Source organism: Caretta caretta, chromosome 4 (genome assembly GCF_965140235.1).
Source record: "Caretta caretta isolate rCarCar2 chromosome 4, rCarCar1.hap1, whole genome shotgun sequence".
Lineage (NCBI taxonomy): Eukaryota > Metazoa > Chordata > Testudines > Cheloniidae > Caretta > Caretta caretta.
In genome coordinates, this window is record NC_134209.1 from 48,243,036 (window position 1) to 48,263,381 (window position 20,346).

A 20,346-nucleotide genomic window follows, 5' to 3' on the forward strand; every position below is an offset into this window, starting at 1 on the left:
TCTACTTTTCTTTCCATTGGAGAGTCTCCTATTTGTATAATTTCGCACCAGTTTTGTTGAAGTTGCTCACCAGCCCAAGTACTAACCCTTTATGTTTTCCCACCATGTTTCTCCTTTAGCTATATAGTTCTGTAGTTATTAACTGTTCTTGTGCTCTCAGGTCGGTTTGTGAATGATTGGGCAAGTGAAACTTCTAGTTTGTTTGTTCTAGTCAGTTAAGAGCCATTTTAATAACATACTTTGGTATTGTGTGAAAGCTCACTTTGTCATGATACAATATTTAAATTCTTTAAAACATCCAAGTTGTACAAAGGTTACAAAGACATGAGATCAGTGGACATAGTTCTTTCATGATGTACATTGGATGTTTGCATAGGAGGCAGTGTGGCAGTTCAATGATGAGACAGAACACAGCTTTATGCAAGAAAGCAGGCTGGTCAGCTGAGATGGGCGTTCTCTGCCCCCCCGCCTTCCACCTTCTCCTTTTATTATATTTCTCCCCCTAAGCATTACACACTGCTACCGCAAAAAGATACACAAAGGAATGTATGACGTTGATTAATATACTTAGTTGCATCTTTTAGCTACTACAATCCTGGTTCTCAGGCCTTGAGCCCAGGCTAAGAAAGCCTCCCGCAGTTACTGTCCCAACAATCAAGTTTTCATGGTTCATATCTAGCCCTTGTCCTTGGATAGAGCAATGTGTGCATTGCTTCTACAGAACAGTCAAGGTGTGCCCTGCCTGCTTCCAGGTGGAATAGCTAAACATGAACCCTTCATCCCCCCGTTTTTTATTTAATGATAATTGGCCATCTCATTGTAGCCGTCAATTTGTTTTGTCATGCTATTTAACTCCCAGACAGACAAGGACATAACTTGGGGAGCTTTCCAGGGCATAAGTTCACAAAATCTTAACAAGGAAGGAATACATTGTACACAGCAGCAGCAAAAAATAAGCCCAATGATTACAAACACAAAATAACCAAAAGCTCAACATCTGCAATATAATCATCTAAAAGGGGTACACTTCTTTTAGGAAATAGCAGGCACAAAAGGCACACAATCATCACAGAATTAGCAGTGATTTGGGCGAGAATCGCCACAAACAAAGTCTCAGGAGTCTCTGGCTGTTGATCTGCTGCCAGCCTTCGTTGGGCCGCGGCGACCAATGCTTTTACTGCTCCCCATGTCACGGGCCGGTTTGGGACACTACGCCTCCTCCGTTTCCGTCCCATCGTTGTCGACTCGGGGGGCAACGCGGTCTCCTCCAAGGTCAGCTGAAACTCTGGTATGGGATTCGACAGCCCCTGGTGCCATGCCATGTTGTTTAAGTGCCGGTCGCACACACCGAGCTGGAACCCACAACGGTCCTGCAGGGAGAGACACAGCAGCATATCCCCGACCCCAAGTGATTAGAGGTACTGGGCCCAGCCACTGTGGATCGGGCAGCTGACAGTAAAAGACACGCGGTCTTTCCAGTACCTCAGATTTGTGAAAATGCCGATCCGCAGGGGTCTGCTGATCTGCATTCAGTGTTAAATTATTTAAAGTAAACAAGAGGATATGCATTTGTTGTTAAATGTCTCCTAAGGTTCGGAGACGCAGCTCCCCTTGTTTTAATTGTTTATCTAGCAAGGTTTTGAGTGTGCGATTGGCACGTTCAACAATGGCTTGGCCCGTGAAATTATAAGGGATTCCGTGTGTAAGACGGACGTCCCAGAGGGCACAAAAGGTGGAGAGGGCTGCAGAGCAGTAGGCTGGGGCATATCTGTTTTAATTTGGCAGGGGCGACCCATAACAAAAAGGCAGGCCAGCAAATGGTGAATAACTTTGTTAGTGGCTTCCCCACGTTATGGGGAAGCCCAAAAAAAAACTTAAATAAATATCAACGGAAACATGTAAAAACGAATAGGGGCGGAATTGTGGCACATGAGTAACATCCATTTGCCACAGTTGATTTGCTGCGGTACCTCGGGGGTTAACGGCATAAGAAAAAGTAGAAGCAGCAGCAGCAGCACAGTGGGGGCAGGAACGAACAATGGAACGTGCATGATCAGCAGGAATGTGAAACTGCCGGGCCAAAACAGAGGCAGACTGATGAAAAAAGGCATGGCTTTCAATGGGGTCAGAAAAAAGGGAATTTACCTGACCACGCAACGCGCGATCGGCGCGTGCATTGCCCTCAGTGAGTGGCCCAGGCAGAGGGGTATGACTGCGAATATGAGCAACAAAGTAAGGGAAATGACGAGTGGCAAGAAGATGCTGCAAAGACAAAAACAGGCGAAGGAGGTCTGCATCTACCTGAGGGGTAATGAGGGCAAGGGGTAAATGATCAATTACCTGATAAACATAATGGGTATCCACAATTAAATTAAAGGGACAATCAGCAAAAAGTTGAAAGGCCAAAATAACAGCAGCCAATTCTGAACGCTGTGCAGAACGCTGAGGCAGGGTAAAACGAGAATGCCAACGAGGGGGGTCACCCAACTGATAAGTGACTACACCTCGGTGGGGAGAGCCATCAGTAAAAAGAGTGACAGCGGAAACAATGGGTTGAGAGCGGCTAAGACGATGAACAACTAGGGGCACCTTTTGGGTAATGACCAACTGAGGATCTTTTGGAGGATTGTAAGAAATCTCTCCCACATAATCACAAAGAGCAACCTGCCAGGCCAAGGAGGTGTGGCACAAAGAGTCAAATTCAATACGGGACAAGGGGAGTACAATGGCAACTAAATCAGTGCCAGTGAGTTGCACTGCACGGTGGCGGGCTTTACGAACAAGATCAGATAGGGCATCTAAATACGGATAAATATTTCGAGGAGGGGTGGATGAAAGGTATAGCCATTCTATAATAGAGACGGCTGTGTCTGTACGGGGTACAAACAGAGCCGCAGTTGGCGTATGAGGGGTGGCAAGAAGAACCAATCGTAAGGGACGGACCTCTGGGAGTCTGTCCACAAACTGCTGACTCAATGCTGCATTGATTTGTCGAATGCAGGCAGTATGCTTTTCAGTGATGGCAATAACTGCACCCGGTGCCCGGGCTCCACGGAGGAGCTCAAACAACGGCTGCAGCATTGAAGTGGGGAGACGAAAGTAGGGCCGAATCCAATTTAAATGACCCAAGATCTGTTGCAATTTAACAAGGGTTAGGGGTTGAGGTAGAATTAATTCCGGACGAACCGGAGCAGCATAGGTTTGTAAAACCTTATATCCGAGGTAGTGGTAGGGATAAGAGCGTTGGATTTTTTCTGGTGCCACTAACAGGCCATTTTGGCCGAGAATCTGAGATAAAGATTCAAGCTGTTGTGCCGTGACCCGGGGACCACTTAGCAAAATGTCATCCATGTAATGGTAGACCTTTAGCGAAGGGTACCGGGCACGGAAAGGGGCAAGGGCCCGATCCACAAAAAGCTGACACAAGGTTGGACTATTTTGCATTCCCTGGGGCAAGACCTTCCACTGATACCTTTGAGAGGGTTGCTGATTATTATATTGTGGCACCGTAAATGCAAATTTTTCATGATCTTGAGGGCAAAGGGGGATGGTAAAAAAACAATCTTTTAAATCTAACACACAAAGTTGATCGGTTTGAGGAATTAAATTTGGATTTGGTAAGCCAAATTGCAAGGGGCCCATAGGTTGGATGCGTTTATTTATTTCCCTTAAGTCATGTAACAGCCGCCAAGCACCCAATTTTTTCTTAATAACGAACACCGGGGTGTTCCAGGGACTAGTGGAGCTCTCCAGTCGCTGTGCTTGCAAATGCTGCTGCACAAGCGAATGAAGTGCTTTTAGCTTTTCTAGAGGGAGGGGCCATTGGTCAATCCATACGGGCTCTAAGGATTGCCATACCAAGGGTAATGCGGAGGGCACGGTGGGTGAGGGAGGGTTTTGGGCCATCAGATGTTAATATCGAGGGTGGTGTCTAACTTTGTAAGTAAGTCACGGCCCCAAATATTGAGGTGGACAGGGAGCACAAAAGGGCGGATAGTAGCAAGGGTACGGCCTCCCGGCTTAGAGACCGTGACCCAAGACAAACTTTGGCACCCGGGTTTACTACCCCCGATCCCCCACAATTCTTTAGAAGGAACCGTAGGCCAATTAACCGGCCACTCCAGATCACGAATCACCGTAACGTCAGCTCCAGTGTCCACCAGCCCTGTAAAAGGAACATCATCTAAGAGAAGTGTTAACTGAGGCTTCGAGGGGCGGACTGACATTGTCAGAGCAACAAGTGGAGAAGACGCGCTGTGAGACGGCGAGTGAGACAATGTCGATCCAAAGCCGCCTCCGCCCCGAGTTCGATCCTCGGCAGCTGGCACCTGATAGGGGACTAAAATCAATTGTGCAATTGACCGTCCACGCGGGAGCGACTGTGGAAGATGAGTCCACACCTGAACCTTAACAATGCCAGTGTAATCAGCATCAATGACCCCTGGAATGACAAAAAAGCCCTGTTTCCCAGCATGTGAGCGAGGGAGAACAAGACCTACAAAGCCGGCAGGGAGAGGTCCCGTCACCTGTGTAGGTATGGCACAGACCTCCCCTGGCAGCCGAAAGTCAGTGTCCTCCTGCATGATCAAATCAAGCCCTGCACTTCCAGCAGTCGCCGCCCTCATAGAGTCTACGGATTCCAAGGCAGAGGAGCGATTGCCTGAGTAGGAAACACCCCCGTTTGGCCCTGGGTTCGGGGGGGACCCGTCGCGCGGTTTCCCGACCCGCTACGACACTGATTAGCCCAGTGATAACCTTTCCCACACTTGGGGCACTTCTTTGAGGGTCGGGCTGGTGCCTTAGATGAGCGGCACTCCCGCTGAAAATGACCCTCCTTACCACAGCGGTAACAACGCTTCCCCTCCTTCCCAGTTTTTCTGAGGGTGGCAGCCAGAACTCCAGCCTTGTGGGCTTGTGTGCCAATGTTCTGGCACGCCCGCAGCATGTCTGAGAGCTCTAAAATACCAGATGCTTGTGCTGCCTGGAGAGCACAGCGGCAATCCTCGTTTGCATTTTCAACTGCCAATTTTAACAGGAGCTCGTGAGCTGCCTCAGTGTTATCCACCTGCCGGAGGATAGCCTCATGCAATCTGTTGGTAAAATCCAAAAAGGACTCTGAGGCACCCTGACGGATACTGACAAAGCTTTTGGTAGGCTTGCCTGAATCCGGGACCTTCTTGAAAGCATGCTGGGCACAGGTGGAAATAATGGGGAAGACGGCCTGAGGGAGTTGAGACTGCATCTGAATAGTAGCAAACGGGCCCTCCCCTACCAATTGCTCATAAATGATACCGTGCGCTGCATGTACCTGAGCTTGGCGTTCTGCCATCTGCCGATACTCACTAAGCCAAATAACATACTGACTAGGTGATAACATCATGCGCAGCAGCGTTTTCCAATCCTCAGGGACTAGGGAGTACCCAGTACCTATCCCTTCAACGAGACCACGCACAAAGGTGCTAGTCAGGCCAAACTCACGAATTGCTTTCCTCACCTCTCTAACCACCGAGTATGACAAAGTGGTCCAGGTGCCCACGGGGTTGCCCTGGGCATCATTCTGCCAGGTCACCGGGCAAACTGAGACCAGATCAGCCAGCTCCTCCGCTGTAAGATCTGATCGAGCTTTCGCTGCGTGAACCATTTGTTGCACCAGCGAAAGCTTCTGAGCAGATGCAGATGACCCTCCGGGGGGCCCTGGAGCATGGGGCCCCACGTTGGGCGCCAGTTGTGGCAGTTCAATGATGAGACAGAACACAGCTTTATGCAAGAAAGCAGGCTGGTCAGCTGAGATGGGCGTTCTCTGCCCCCCCGCCTTCCACCTTCTCCTTTTATTATATTTCTCCCCCTAAGCATTACACACTGCTACCGCAAAAAGATACACAAAGGAATGTATGACGTTGATTAATATACTTAGTTGCATCTTTTAGCTACTACAATCCTGGTTCTCAGGCCTTGAGCCCAGGCTAAGAAAGCCTCCCGCAGTTACTGTCCCAACAATCAAGTTTTCATGGTTCATATCTAGCCCTTGTCCTTGGATAGAGCAATGTGTGCATTGCTTCTACAGAACAGTCAAGGTGTGCCCTGCCTGCTTCCAGGTGGAATAGCTAAACATGAACCCTTCAAGGCAGTGTGCTGTGAAGAGTTAGTTCAAGCACGCAATCTTTATTCTCCCCTCTTGGGAAAGTATGTCATAGATTGGTGGCAAAGTGTTCATGTAAATCTGTGCAACTATCTATGCTGCATCTCGGAGCAAGCCTCCTAGCCTACGTCCACAGGCTTGCTCCAGCAGACTAAAATTATATGCATAGATGTTGTGGGAGGGGCTAGAGCCCAGGATCTCTAACTCACGTTCCCTCCCTCCCCACCTTCAGACTTGGGATCAGGGCTGGCTCTACAGTTTTTGCCACCCCAAGCAGTGGAAAAAAAATTGTCGCTGCAGACGGCAAAAGGGAGAAGCTGCTGCCGAATTGCAACCACCATGGAAACACTGCTGCCCCTTTCTAAGTGCCGCCCCAAGCACCTGCTTGGAATGCTGGTGCCTGGAGCTGGCCCTGCTTGGGATCCTGACCTGCAATGTTTACACAGCTATTTTTAGTGCACAAGTCTGAGCCCCACAGGTCTATCAACCCAGGCTGGGAGGCTTGCTGTCACAAGCCGTGTACACATATCCTAAGGCAGTGGTTCCCAAACTTGTTCTGCCGCTTGTTCAGGGAAAGCCCCTGGTAGTCCGGGCCGGTTTGTTTACCTGCCGTGTCCGCAGGTTCGGCTGATCGTGGCTCCCAGTGGCCGCGGTTCGCTGCTCCAGGCCAATGGGAGCTGCTGGAAGTGGTGGCCAGTACATCCCTCGGCCCTTGCCATGATCAGCCGAACCTATGGACATGGCTGGTAAACAAACCGGCCTGGCCAGCCAGAGGCTTTCCCTGCACAAGTGACAGAACAAGTTTGGGAACCACTGTCCTAAGGGATCCAATCTGGTGGTTCTTATTTGGGCAGATCTCTCACTGGATTCAATGGGGACTGACTAAGAATAGCAATATCTGGCCATTGATCTATGGAAAAAACAGACAGGCTGAATTATCAATAAACCTTTCTCCTGATTCCCCTTTTCCTTCTTAAAATACTCCATATTTTTTCAGTACTTTCCAGTCTCTTGGCCACTCTGAGAAAATAGAATCAGCAGAGTTTGAGTCTAATTCTGCAACACTTTTCATGTTGAATAGTACTTATTTATGTGAGTAGTTCCACTGACTTTCAGAAATAGACATTAAAGAAATGCCATGATAGCTGCATGGCCATCTCACAATAATGGAGAGAAACCTTTTAAGAAATTAGCCACCTATATACTTGTAATTTCTCTTCTATCTGTTGCTCTGTTCACTGGATACAAAAAGCCATTTAACATTTGTTAGAACACAGTTAAGATGGATCAAATGTAGTCAATATGCTATAGTAAACATGATTAGTTTTGTGTAATCAATATATGCTTGAAACTTTTGATGTGAATCAAGTAAAATGTTCTTGAGTGTCTGGGAATGAACAGTGTCAAGAGCAGAAGTGATAGAAATCTATAAATTCTCATGCCTGAAGAAGTTCCAGCCATGATGGAACCAAAGAGTACCGTTTTATTCACCTTCATTAATAGTTGTTTTTGTATGTTTGGGTTTTTTTAAGCCAGGTTTGTGCATGTTCTTTTCCACTTCTAGAACATCTTGTGCTAGAGAATATATTACCTACATACAAGTATATAACTCTGTAATGAAGAGATAAAACAGTAACAAGCCTATCACAGCCTAATAAGATACCCCACTCAGCAGAATTTAAGATTTGAATCTCTTACAATCCGCCCCTACCCCCTGACAACCATCTACTTTCAGCCTGAGTTTTTTCTAGAGTTTGAGGGTGCGGGGGTGGGGGACATGAAAATCTAACAGAGCAGGTTGAATTCTGAGGGTGGGAGGAAAGATAACTTACGGCCATTAATTCAAATTCCAAGCAGCTGTTTGACCTTGTTTGTGCCCATCTTATTTACTAACATTTGTTTGCACATGCCTTTTCTCAACTTGGATGTCTGTATTCATGTGTGAATAAAGGTATTTGTGTGCAACATTATCTGTTAAGCTGTTTATAAAATTTCCATCAGCTGTGTGGCTTGGGTGCCTAATCACATCACCAACCACAAAGAACAATTATTAAACATCCCATAGGCTGAACACTGTCTGCCCAAATATTTGGCAAGTATTTATGAATAACAAATATATTAAAAAAATTAGGATGGTTTATTAGTACATCCTTTCCACCTCTCTATCTAATCGGATCCAGGTCTGGGGAAAAGTAGGGTATAGGACCAATGTCTTCCTTACTCTCTGTTCTCTTTGGGGTGGAATGTGCCCCCAGAAATAGATAGGAGGAACTAATCCTTGTGTTTAAGGGTTTTGTCTGGCTGCTGAATGGAGGATGCAAGTGGAAAGAAGGTTTCTTCTGCTACCCCATTCTCTTCCCTCTCCTACCCCTTTTTCCCCTGTGCAGCTGTCAGGAGCAATTTATACCTCTACCTTATTGCTGCAGTTAGTGCCTGAACAAACGTTTCAATCTACCACTGCAAATTGCCAAAACTTTTGGAATATCTTTAAATCCTCATCTCTGGCTTTCCTCTGCGACCACTAATTATATTGCGGTACTTCAATTGATACTTTTTGGAACTGGTTAAAAAATAATAAAGATCTCTTCTTATAAACTTTGAAAACATCAAAATAGCTCCCTCCCTACTTTTTTTAAACAGGAATGATTTTTCATTTTGTTTAAATGTTTCCATTTAGAAAATTTTGTCTCCTCTCCCCCTTTCTTTTTTCTGTGGTTTCACTTTGCCAGAAGTTTCAGCTGAGAGAAGGGGAACAGGGAGGGAATCAAAACAATTCTCAATTTTTTTTTCATGTTGGATTGCACTGAAAAAGATCAGAGAACGATTTCACAAAAATCTCAGATTTCAAAAGTTAGCTGTTTTGGTCAAATACTTGCCTCTGAAAAAATTCAACCAGCTCCACGACTTTGCATCCATATTAAGCAAAGATATGTTATTAAGAGCAATCTTCGAATATGAGGGTAACTTGAAATGCCAACATGTAACTTTTTAAAATACTGATGTTGCAAGAATGTGCCTTTTGTATATCGTAGCCTTTTCGTTCATCCCCTTTAAAGTGTGATGATTATTAGGTGATATGTGAATTTATCTACATCTTGTAAATAAGATGACGTTAATTTACTGTTAACTGAACAATACAAAAAACAGATTGACCTCGATTGTCCAGAAACCTTTTTATTGCTTAATACTATTCTTCCCAAATTCAATTAACTTTTCTTGATATTATCTCTGTGATTAAATTCTTTTATATAAACACACACAAAAACAAGCAAAGTTTCTGAAACTTATCCACAGTGATCTAGTAAAAAATTTTCTATATTTTTTGTTTCAATATGTGGTTATTATAGATTTTTAGAAGACTTTGTTTGACTATTTCAATTGCAACTTCTTTGTGTTTGGCCATGTCTTGTCAACCAACCAGTCTATATTTTAATGGTGTCTCAGTGTGGAATAAGTATCTACAAAGTATCCTATAGTACACAGTAAACTGAAAATACCTGTACTGGAGGAACAGTTATCTTCCTGTATTAATTGTTGTTGGCCCTTTCATGGGAGTCAACCTGAGCTTTGCCTATGATGCAGCAACTGTCCGCCATCTTCTCCTGATTGGGTGGCTTAATTGCAGTTATTGGAATCAGCTGGAAAAGGGTCAGGCAGGCCTACAGAAAGAAAGTGAACACTCCTTTGTGAAGGGGGAAGACCCAGGAGACAGTAGGTTGTAAGTACCCTGTTTTAGCAAACGGACTGATAGGAAGCAAGCAGAAGGAGAACTGGGGAAAACCACGATGTGGGAGTTAGCCCCTATGGTGGGCCTCGAAATAGGGCCAAGACTCCCAGGGAAGCAGTCTGGGGACTTGGCATTCAACTGAGGAATGGAAAAGCTCAAGCCTGAGAGTGACAGAATTGTTTCAAATTCATATTTTCATTTGGGCTTTGTTGCGGGGGGGAGGGGAGGGGGAGGCGGTGATTCAGGAGGGGAGCCCCAGCCTACTGTTGAGTTGTTAGTTGACTCTCATAATGAGTGTGCATATTTACATTTAAAGGATTTGTAATATTGCCCTAAATCTGAAGTTCATAGACTTTAAGGTCAGAAGGGACATTATGATCATCTAGTCTGACCTTATGCACAATGCAGGCCACAGAATCTCACCAACCCACTCCTGTAATAAACCCCTAACCTATGTCTGAGCTATTGAAGTCCTCCAATCATGGTTTAAAGACTTCAAGGTGCAGAGACTCCTCCAGCAAGTGACCTGTGCCCCATGCTGCAGAGGAAGGCAAAAAAAAAAAAAAAAACCCCAGGGTCTCTGCCATTCTGCCCTGGAGGAAAATTCCTTCCTGACCCCAAATATGGCGATCAGCTAAACCCTGAGCATGTGGGCAAGACTCACCAGCCAGACACCCAGGAAAGAATTCTCTGTAGTAACTCAGATCCTACCCCGTCTAACATCCCATCACGGGCCATTGGGCATATCTACCGCTAATAGTCGAAGATCAATTAATTGCCAAAATTAGGCTATCCCATCATATCATCCCTTCCATAACTTATCAAATTTGTCTTGAAGCCGGATATGTCTTTTGCCCCCACTGCTTCCCTTGGAAGGCTATTCCAGAACTTCACTCCTCTGATGGTTAGAACCCTTCGTCTAATTTCAAGTCTAAACTTCCCGATGGCCAGTTTATATCCATTTGTTCTTGTGTCCACATTGGTACTGAGCTTAAATAATTCCTCTCCCTCTCTCTGGTATTTATCCCTCTGATATATTTATAGAGATCAATCATATCTCCTCTCAGCCTTCTTTTGGTAGGCTAAACAAGCCAAGCTCTTTGAGTCTCCTTTCATAAGACATGTTTTCCATTCCTCGGATCATCCTAGTAGTCCTTCTCTGTACCTGTTCCAGTTTGAATTCATCCTTCTTAAACATGGGAGACCAGAACTGTACACAGTATCTCACCAGTGCCTTGTATAATGGTAATAAAACCTCCTTATCTCTACTGGAAATACCTTGCCTGATGCATCGCAAGACCACATTAGCTTTTTTTCACAGCCATATCACATTGGCGGCTCATAGTCATCCTGTAATCAACCAATACTCCGAGGTTCTTCTCCTCCTCTGTTACTTCCAAGTGATGCATCCCAGGGTTATAACACAAATTCTTGTTATTAATCCCTAAATGCATGATCACTATTAAACGTTATCCTATTACTATTACTCCAGTTTACAAGGTCATCCAGATCTTCCTGTATGATATCCCGGTCTCTCTCTAAATTGGCAATACCTCCCAGCTTTGTATCATCCACAAACTTTATTAGCACACTCCCACTTTTTGTGCCGAGGTCAGTAATAAAAAGATTAAATAAGATTGGTCCCCAAACCAGTTCCTGAGGAACTCCACTGGTAACCTCCCTCCAGTCTGACAGTTCACCTTTCAGTATGACCCACTGTAGTCTCCCTTTTAACCAATTCCTTATCCACCTTTCAATTTTCATATTGATCCTGATCTTTTCCAATTTAACTAATAATTTCTCATGTGGCACCATATCAAACGCCTTACTGAAATCAAGGTAAATTAGATCCACTGTGTTTCCTTTGTCTAAAAAATCTGTTACTTTCTCAAAGAAGGAGATCAGGTTGGTCTGACACGATCTACCTTTATCACTTTATCCCTATATGTTCTGACTTCAATAAGGTAGCTTTCCTTGCTAATCCCTCCTATCTTCCACTCCTCGTAAGCGTTCTGCTTTTTCTTAATCACCTCCCTGAGATGCTTGGTCTACAACTCCTGCCTATGAATTTTTTCCCCTTTCTTGGGATGAAGGCTTCTGATAGTTTCCGCAACTTTGACTTGAAGTAATTCCAAGCCTCCTCCTCCTTTAGATCCATAAGTTCTTCAGTCCAATCCACTTCCCTAACTAATTGCCTTAATTTTTTAAAGTTAGCACTTTTGCAATCAAAAACCCTAGTCACAGTTCTATTTTTGTTTATCCTTCCATTTTAGTTTGAACTGAATTAGCTCATGATCGCTCGAACCAAGTTGTTCCCTACAATCATTTCTTCTATGAGGTCCTCACTACTCACCAAAACCAAATCTAAAATGGTATCCCCTCTTGTCGGTTCAGCAACTACTTGGTGAAGAAATCCATCAGCTATCGCATCCAGGAAAATCTGAGCCCTATTATAATTACTAGCACTGGTCCTCCAGTCTATATCTGGGAAGTTAAAGTCTCCCATGATGACGCAGTTTCCATTAGTATTTACTTCATTAAAAACATTCAAGAGGTCTCTATCCATATCCAAATCGGATCCCCGCGGTCTATAGTGCACCCCAAGCACTATCCCAGGGGAGGCTCTAGTCAGTTATTTTTATCTTGAATGCTTCTGCTTCTCCTGTGATAATAGTGCTTGTAGTTATTAATTTTCCTTTAATTGTTTTAATCATATGACAAATTTGACCTCTCTTCTCCAGCATTCAGTACAACACACAGCCTGAAGTGTGGTGATTTAAGGAGCAGGCCAAATGTCATTAGTATGTGTAATAGAAATAAATAGAAACAGATTGTTACCATGCTTTTTTAAATTTGTGTTGACATACGAATGTGTTGCATAGAAGAGGTTCACTTTTATTAGTTAAATCAAACTGTGTGCTAACTACATAGAAATATTAATTGAACATCTTTTATAAAAAGAATTCATATATGTTAGAGTTAAATACTTGAGACAATATTAGGGCCCTTGTTGAGACAATATTAGGACTCTTGTTAAGGCCAAGATTCTGCAAAGACTTCCAACAGTTCGATACAGCACTAAACTGACATAAAAGTTGGTTTTGTGATTTCAGTTACGTCAGTGGAAGTTGCATCCATGTATCTAAGGACTGTTTCATCATAATTAAGTAGTGAATGTGTTCCCTTGTGAACTAGATTTGGGAAGGCTCTAATATTAGTTGACTTGCTTATGGAAAGGGAGTAACATATATGCTTTCTGAAACTTTCTTTGGTGCTCTCTTGTTCCATTTTTATCCTTTTTTAAAAAAAATATTTAATTGTAGTTTTCACCTTCTCCCTCCCCACCCCCACCCCAAGCATTGCAATGAAGTCATATGTCACTCAAAGTATATTATCTATGTGGATCTTGTGAAAATACTGAGTTGGGTTTCTTTAGCAACTGAGAGAGGCTATGAGGTTAAAACACTATGAATCATAATTTTTTCTTCGATCTTAGAAGTTCAAAATAATTTTATTTTTCATGGAAGACTTTGCCATCATTGAGCTTCTATAACGATGTGCAACAAACTTTGTGCTTGCATGGTATGTATTGGTCATAAAAGAATTTCTAAGTTTCATTGATAGCATCTACATCCACAAACTTTAAACACATTGTACAATTCTCACATCTGTATATGCTCATGTAACTCCCAATAGGTGTTCCAAGCATATATCAAGAGGAAAATTCAACCCTTTATTTTTGAAGAACACTAACAATGGAAAGTACGCAAAACCAGTGATTTTTGTGGGGAAAATGTGTATCTGGGCCACAGTTGACAGGCAAACCTGAAATAGTAAATCTTGAGTGTTTTGGAGGAGGAGGTGTGAGCCTGGCAGATATGTTCAAAAAGAGAGCACTAGCTGTAGGATGAAGGTTGGAAGGCATGAGATGCGCTGTCCTGAGGTTGGGAGTTCCACGACCACCACCCCCAAGAGGAGAAGGCGGGTGGTGGTGGTCGGGGACTCTCTCCTCCGGGGGACTGAGTCATCTATCTGCCGCCCTGACCGGGAAAACCGAGAAGTCTGCTGCTTGCCGGGGGCTAAGATTCGTGATGTGACGGAGAGACTGCCGAGACTCATCAAGCCCTCGGATCGCTACCCCTTCCTGCTTCTCCACGTGGGCACCAATGATACTGCCAAGAATGACCTTGAGCGGATCACTGCGGACTATGTGGCTCTAGGAAGAAGGATAAAGGAGTTGGAGGCGCAAGTGGTGTTCTCGTCCATCCTCCCCGTGGAAGGAAAAGGCCTAGGTAGGGAGCGTCGAATCGTGGAAGTCAACGAATGGCTATGCAGGTGGTGTCGGAGAGAAGGCTTTGGATTCTTCGACCATGGGATGATGTTCCAAGAAGGAGTGCTAGGCAGAGATGGGCTCCACTTAACGAAGAGAGGGAAGAGCATCTTTGCGAGCAAGCTGGCTAACCTAGTGAGGAGGGCTTTAAACTAGGTTCACCGGGGGAAGGAGACCAAAGCCCTGAGGTAAGTGGGAAAGCGGGATACCGGGAGGAAGCACAGGCAGGAATGTCTGTGAGGGGAGGGCTCCTGCCTCACACTGGGAATGAGGGGCGATCAACAGGTTATCTCAAGTGCTTATATACAAATGCACAAAGCCTTGGAAACAAGCAGGGAGAACTGGAGGTCCTGGTGATGTCAAAGAACTATGACGTGATCGGAATAACAGAGACTTGGTGGGATAACTCACATGACTGGAGTACTGTCATGGATGGTTATAAACTGTTCAGGAAGGACAGGCAGGGCAGAAAAGGTGGGGGAGTAGCACTGTATGTAAGGGAGCAGTATGACTGCTCAGAGCTCCGGTACGAAACTGCAGAAAAACCTGAGTGTCTCTGGATTAAGTTTAGAAGTGTGTGCAACAAGAGTGATGTAGTGGTGGGAGTCTGCTATAGACCACCGGACCAGGGGGATGAGGTAGATGAGGCTTTCTTCCGGCAGCTCACGGAAGCTACTGGATCGCATGCCCTGATTCTCATGGGTGACTTTAATTTTCCTGATATCTGCTGGGAGAGCAATACAGCGGTGCATAGACAATCCAGGAAGTTTTTGGAAAGCGTAGGGGACAATTTCCTGGCGCAAGTGCTAGAGGAGCCAACTAGGGGGGGCACTTTTCTTGACCTGCTGCTCACAAACCGGGTAGAATTAGTGGGGGAAGCAAAAGTGGATGGGAATCTGGGAGGCAGTGACCATGAGTTGGTTGAGTTCAGGATCCTGACACAGGGAAGAAAGGTAAGCAGCACGATACGGACCCTGGACTTCAGGAAAGCAGACTTCGACTCCCTCAGGGAACGGATGGCCAGGATCCCCTGGGGGACTAACTTGAAGGGGAAAGGAGTCCAGGAGAGCTGGCTGTATTTCAAGGAATTCCTGTTGAGGTTACAGGGACAAACCATCCCGATGAGTCAAAAGAATAGTAAATATGGCAGGCGACCAGCTTGGCTTAATGGTGAAATCTTAGCGGATCTTAAACATAAAAAAGAAGCTTACAAGAAGTGGAAGGTTGGACATATGACCAGGGAAGAGTATAAAAATATTGCTCGGGCATGTAGGAATGTTATCAGGAGGGCCAAATCGCACCTGGAGCTGCAGCTAGCCAGAGATGTCAAGAGTAACAAGAAGGGTTTCTTCAGGTATGTTGGCAACAAGAAGAAAGCCAAGGAATGTGTGGGCCCCTTACTGAATGAGGGAGGCAAACTAGTGACAGAGGATGTGGAAAAAGCTAATGTACTCAATGCTTTTTTTGCCTCTGTTTTCACTAACAAGGTCAGCTCCCAGACTGCTACGCTGGGCATCACAAAATGGGGAAGAGATGGACAGCCCTCTGTGGAGATAGAGGTGGTTAGGGACTATTTAGAAAAGCTGGACGTGCACAAGTCCATGGGGCCGGACGAGTTGCATCCGAGAGTGCTGAAGGAACTGGCGGCTGTGATTGCAGAGCCATTGGCCATTATCTTTGAAAACTCGTGGCGAACCGGGGAAGTCCCGGATGACTGGAAAAAGGCTAATGTAGTGCCAATCTTTAAAAAAGGGAAGAAGGAGGATCCTGGGAACTACAGGCCAGTCAGCCTCACTTCAGTCCCTGGAAAAATCATGGAGCAGGTCCTCAAAGAATCAATCCTGAAGCACTTGCATGAGAGGAAAGTGATCAGGAACAGTCAGCATGGATTCACCAAGGGAAGGTCATGTCTGACTAATCTAATTGCCTTCTATGATGAGATTACTGGTTCTGTGGATGAAGGGAAAGCAGTGGATGTATTGTTTCTTGACTTTAGCAAAGCTTTTGACACAATCTCCCACAGTATTCTTGTCAGCAAGTTAAGGAAGTATGGGCTGGATGAATGCACTACAAGGTGGGTAGAAAGCTGGCTAGATTGTCGGGCTCAACGGGTAGTTATCAATGGCTCCATGTCTAGTTGGCAGCCGGTATCAAGTGGAGTGCCCCAAGGGTCGGTCCTGGGGCTGGTTTTGTTCAATATCTTCATAAATGATCTGGAGGATGGTGTGGATTGCACTCTCAGCAAATTTGCGGATGATACTAAACTGGGAGGAGTGGTAGATACGCTGGAGGGGAGGGATAGGATACAGAAGGACCTAGACAAATTGGAGGATTGGGCCAAAAGAAATCTGATGAGGTTCAATAAGGATAAGTGCAGGGTCCTGCACTTAGGACGGAAGAACCCAATGCACAGCTACAGACTAGGGACCGAATGGCTAGGCAGCAGTTCTGCGGGAAAGGACCTAGGGGTGACAGTGGACGAGAAGCTGGATATGAGTCAGCAGTGTGCCCTTGTTGCCAAGAAGGCCAATGGCATTTTGGGATGTATAAGTAGGGGCATAGCGAGCAGATCGAGGGACGTGATCGTTCCCCTCTATTCGACATTGGTGAGGCCTCATCTGGAGTACTGTGTCCAGTTTTGGGCCCCACACTTCAAGAAGGATGTGGATAAATTGGAGAGAGTCCAGCGAAGGGCAACAAAAATGATTAGGGGACTGGAACACATGAGTTATGAGGAGAGGCTGAGGGAGCTGGGATTGTTTAGCCTGCAGAAGAGAAGAATGAGGGGGGATTTGATAGCTGCTTTCAACTACCTGAAAGGGGGTTCCAAAGAGGATGGCTCTAGACTGTTCTCAATGGTATCAGATGACAGAACGAGGAGTAATGGTCTCAAGCTGCAGTGGGGGAGGTTTAGATTGGATATTAGGAAAAACTTTTTCACTAAGAGGGTGGTGAAACACTGGAATGCGTTACCTAGGGAGGTGGTAGAATCTCCTTCCTTAGAGGTTTTTAAGGTCAGGCTTGACAAAGCCCTGGCTGGGATGATTTAACTGGGAATTGGTCCTGCTTCGAGCAGGGGGTTGGACTAGATGACCTTCTGGGGTCCCTTCCAACCCTGATATTCTATGATTCTATGATTCTACGAAGCATATAAGGAGGACAAAAAGACATGTCCAAGTGAGAAGGCTGAAAGAAGTAACAGAGGGAGAATAAAGCAGACAAAGGCAGAAATAGGAGGCCCCATTATGCTATAGAAACACACATTGTAGGGAGACATTTTCCCTTAACCAAAGAGGTGGCAAACTAAAAAACAGAAACAGGCAGCCATGTAAAGGCAAAATTACTGGGGTGACAACAGGTACCTATTTTCGTTCACTTTTTTCTTTCTTTCTTTGTATGTATCTTTTTTATTTATTTATTTTATTATGGGTGTAGTGGTACGGGAAATGGGAAAGGGGGTGTGAAAATGGGAAGCAAGAAGTGGGAAAGAGGAGAAAATATGGGAATTTGAAATTCCCGTGGAAAAAATGGAGAGCTCATGGAAGAACTGAAGGATGGTAATGTTTGGATAATATTTTCCCTTCATGACATTGCATTTTGGGATTCTAATGCTTAAATTATATGCGTTTCCTTGTCCTTTACGCTACATTGTAACAACTGTTTTTGAACAGGATAGTGACTGTTTTCACAGCATGTGGGTTTTTTGTTTGTTTCACTAGTCATTCAAACAAGTGCATTCCTTTCAAAGTAGCTTTTAGTGTTTGTTTTATTTCACCATGCTCATTCTACTGTTAGACTGCACTGTAGCATGCTGGTCTGTAGTGCTTTTAGCATTTTTGTTTTTATATACAACTTTCATATCTCCTGACATTATTTTTCTTTGCTGCAAAGATAGCAAAACTTAACTCATGTCCCAGTAGTTAAATGACTCATTATTCAACACTAACATTTTCCGGTCAGAATATTTTATTTATGGTATTCATCTAATGAAAAAGATAGTCACAATCTATCATTTGGAGCTAGTTAGGAGTCCAGTTAGCACATAAAATTAATCAGAATAGTTTGTGCTGCCTAATCAGTTTTCTTCCTTCTGAATGTCATCATCATTTTAGTAATAAGAGATAATGCATTCCTGTGTTTATATAATGCCTGAAGTGGTGGTAGGAAGCCAAAGTCCGATAGGGATTCAACCGTACAAAAAATGCAAAAATTTCTCTGTACAAGTACTGTTTAGATGAGATCTTATTGAGATGATATGGAATATTTATATATGAATATAAAGTAATCTGTAAAATCCCTGTAACATGGACTTTCAACAGTGCTTGCATTCACATTTTTTCTAAAGCTATTTCCTAAGTATTGTTACATGAATGCTTTATCAAGTAAAATGAAAGCTGTGGTATTTTTCTTCTCTGCCCTTCTCTAGTTCAAGATTTTTGAAAATTACCTTTCTGTCAATTCTGTTTTTAAAAAATTGTTTAAAAAGTGGTATAATTGGACAGCTATTTGGTTTCCTAAGGGAACTATTGTACTGCAGCTATAAGCTCTTCAGCTGTAGGTTTGCCAGAGCTCACAAACTAAGGAGGATCAAACTTAACCATCTTTGGGGTGTAATACCTCCAAAGAAAGTCCAGGGTACTGTTTTGTTGGTGATATCAGTAAGTGGTACACTTTGCTCTGAATCAGTATGGAATCAATGCTCAAGCATAATACTGAGTATTATGTAGTATTAGTGGTGCCTTTATTTTTTTTTAATGAGATATAAAACAAAAGTCCTGATGACTTGTGGTTGTTGAAGACCCCAGAGCACTTTTTTCAAGTGTTAGAGGTTAGTACCAATATCTTGGTCCTATAGCAACTACCTTCTGCCTATAGTAACTACCTTCTCCTGCAGTTCCAGTGGGCCAGTGTATTCTTCTTTTGCTGCTTGTCTGAAACTGTGTAGTGTTTCTGTGTACTGTCATTTAGCAGCCATGTCCTTTCACAGAACTGGCTGTATGGTGGTGATAGTGAGTAAAATTATCCCTATATATAAAATTATCCCTATATATAAAAAGGGAGGCGTGAGAGAGAAGGGGAGTCCTTCTCCTGCCTTATTTTTCAGGATAAAAGGCAGTATCAAATAGATTGTTAATTAATTAAATTAATTGTTAATTGATCCTCTAATGTTTATGAGAAGTTCAGAGAAGCCCCCAAAAGTTCTGATCCTAATTTGAATTGTCTCCATTTTCTCCACACTTTAACCAGTTTGATCACATGGACCAAATGGAGACTAATGTACTAAGGATGAAATTGCTGGGGTAGATGCCTCTCAAATGCTTATCTACCGTTTATGCCTCATGGAAAGGAATTAAAATGGCCTTAAATAATTAATCAGCCCTGTGCAGTCCTCTTATATGGCATGAAGTGTACCCTGAACTATTGGCCTACCCTTGCACACATTTATATAATCAGCAGTATTCGTGTGCAAAGGGGATGAAAGAAGCAGCGCGGGCCGAGGGATGTGCTGGTCACCCTTCTTGCAGCCCCCATTGGCTTGGAGCGGCGAACCGCGGCCAGTGGGAGCTGCAATCGGCTGAACCTGCAGACGCGGCAGGTAAACAAACCAGTCCAGCGCACCGGGGCTTTCCCTGAACAAGCGGCGGACCGACTTTGAGAACCACTGATCTAGACCATCCCTGACAGATGTTTGTCAAACCTTTTACAAATCTCCAGTGATGGTGATTCTACAATCTGCTTAGGCAATTTATTCCAGTACTTAACCACAATGAGCAATTGAAACTGAAAATGGTTTTGTTTCTGAAAATGCTAACATCAAAGTAATGACAAATACTAGCAGATAAGAATATGGCTCTAAGTTGCTATTAATGCATCACCTAAAACATGGATTTTATTTTTTCTTTTGTCATAATTTTTGTCATATTTTTCTATTTTAGTTTGAGTTTGTAGGAGAAACTTCCAATGATACAACATTTTAGAAATTCCTTAAGGAACCAATTCTGAGAGGTACTAAGAAGAACTGTGTGAAATTTTTTAACCAAAATATTTTTCAGTGACACTGAAATATTTAATGAATTTATGTTGACTTCACCAAATTGCTTCAGTTGAAGGGAAAAAGAAACTTGAAAAAAAAAGTCCAAAAGTGAAATG

At 44.0% G+C, this 20,346-nt stretch overlaps 1 protein-coding gene across 1 annotated transcript; it reads right to left on the minus strand.

Moving 5' to 3' along the window:
* Positions 1–415: 415 nt before the first annotated feature.
* On the minus strand, positions 416–5,689 carry LOC142071856 (endogenous retrovirus group K member 5 Gag polyprotein-like). The gene is made up of 2 exons (XM_075127614.1): positions 4,113–5,689; positions 416–1,370 (listed from the first exon to the last, which is right to left on the minus strand). The coding sequence occupies exon 1, from the start codon at positions 5,639–5,641 to the stop codon at positions 4,631–4,633; it is 1,011 nt and encodes a 336-aa protein (XP_074983715.1). The 5' UTR covers positions 5,642–5,689; the 3' UTR covers positions 416–1,370; positions 4,113–4,630.
* Between the last annotated feature and the right edge of the window lie 14,657 nt (positions 5,690–20,346).

What these genes read in the sequence shown, in the direction of transcription:
- LOC142071856 (XM_075127614.1), bottom strand. Translation starts at nt 5,641, where the DNA reads ATGGTTCACGCAGCGAAAGCTCGATCAGATCTTACAGCGGAGGAGCTG.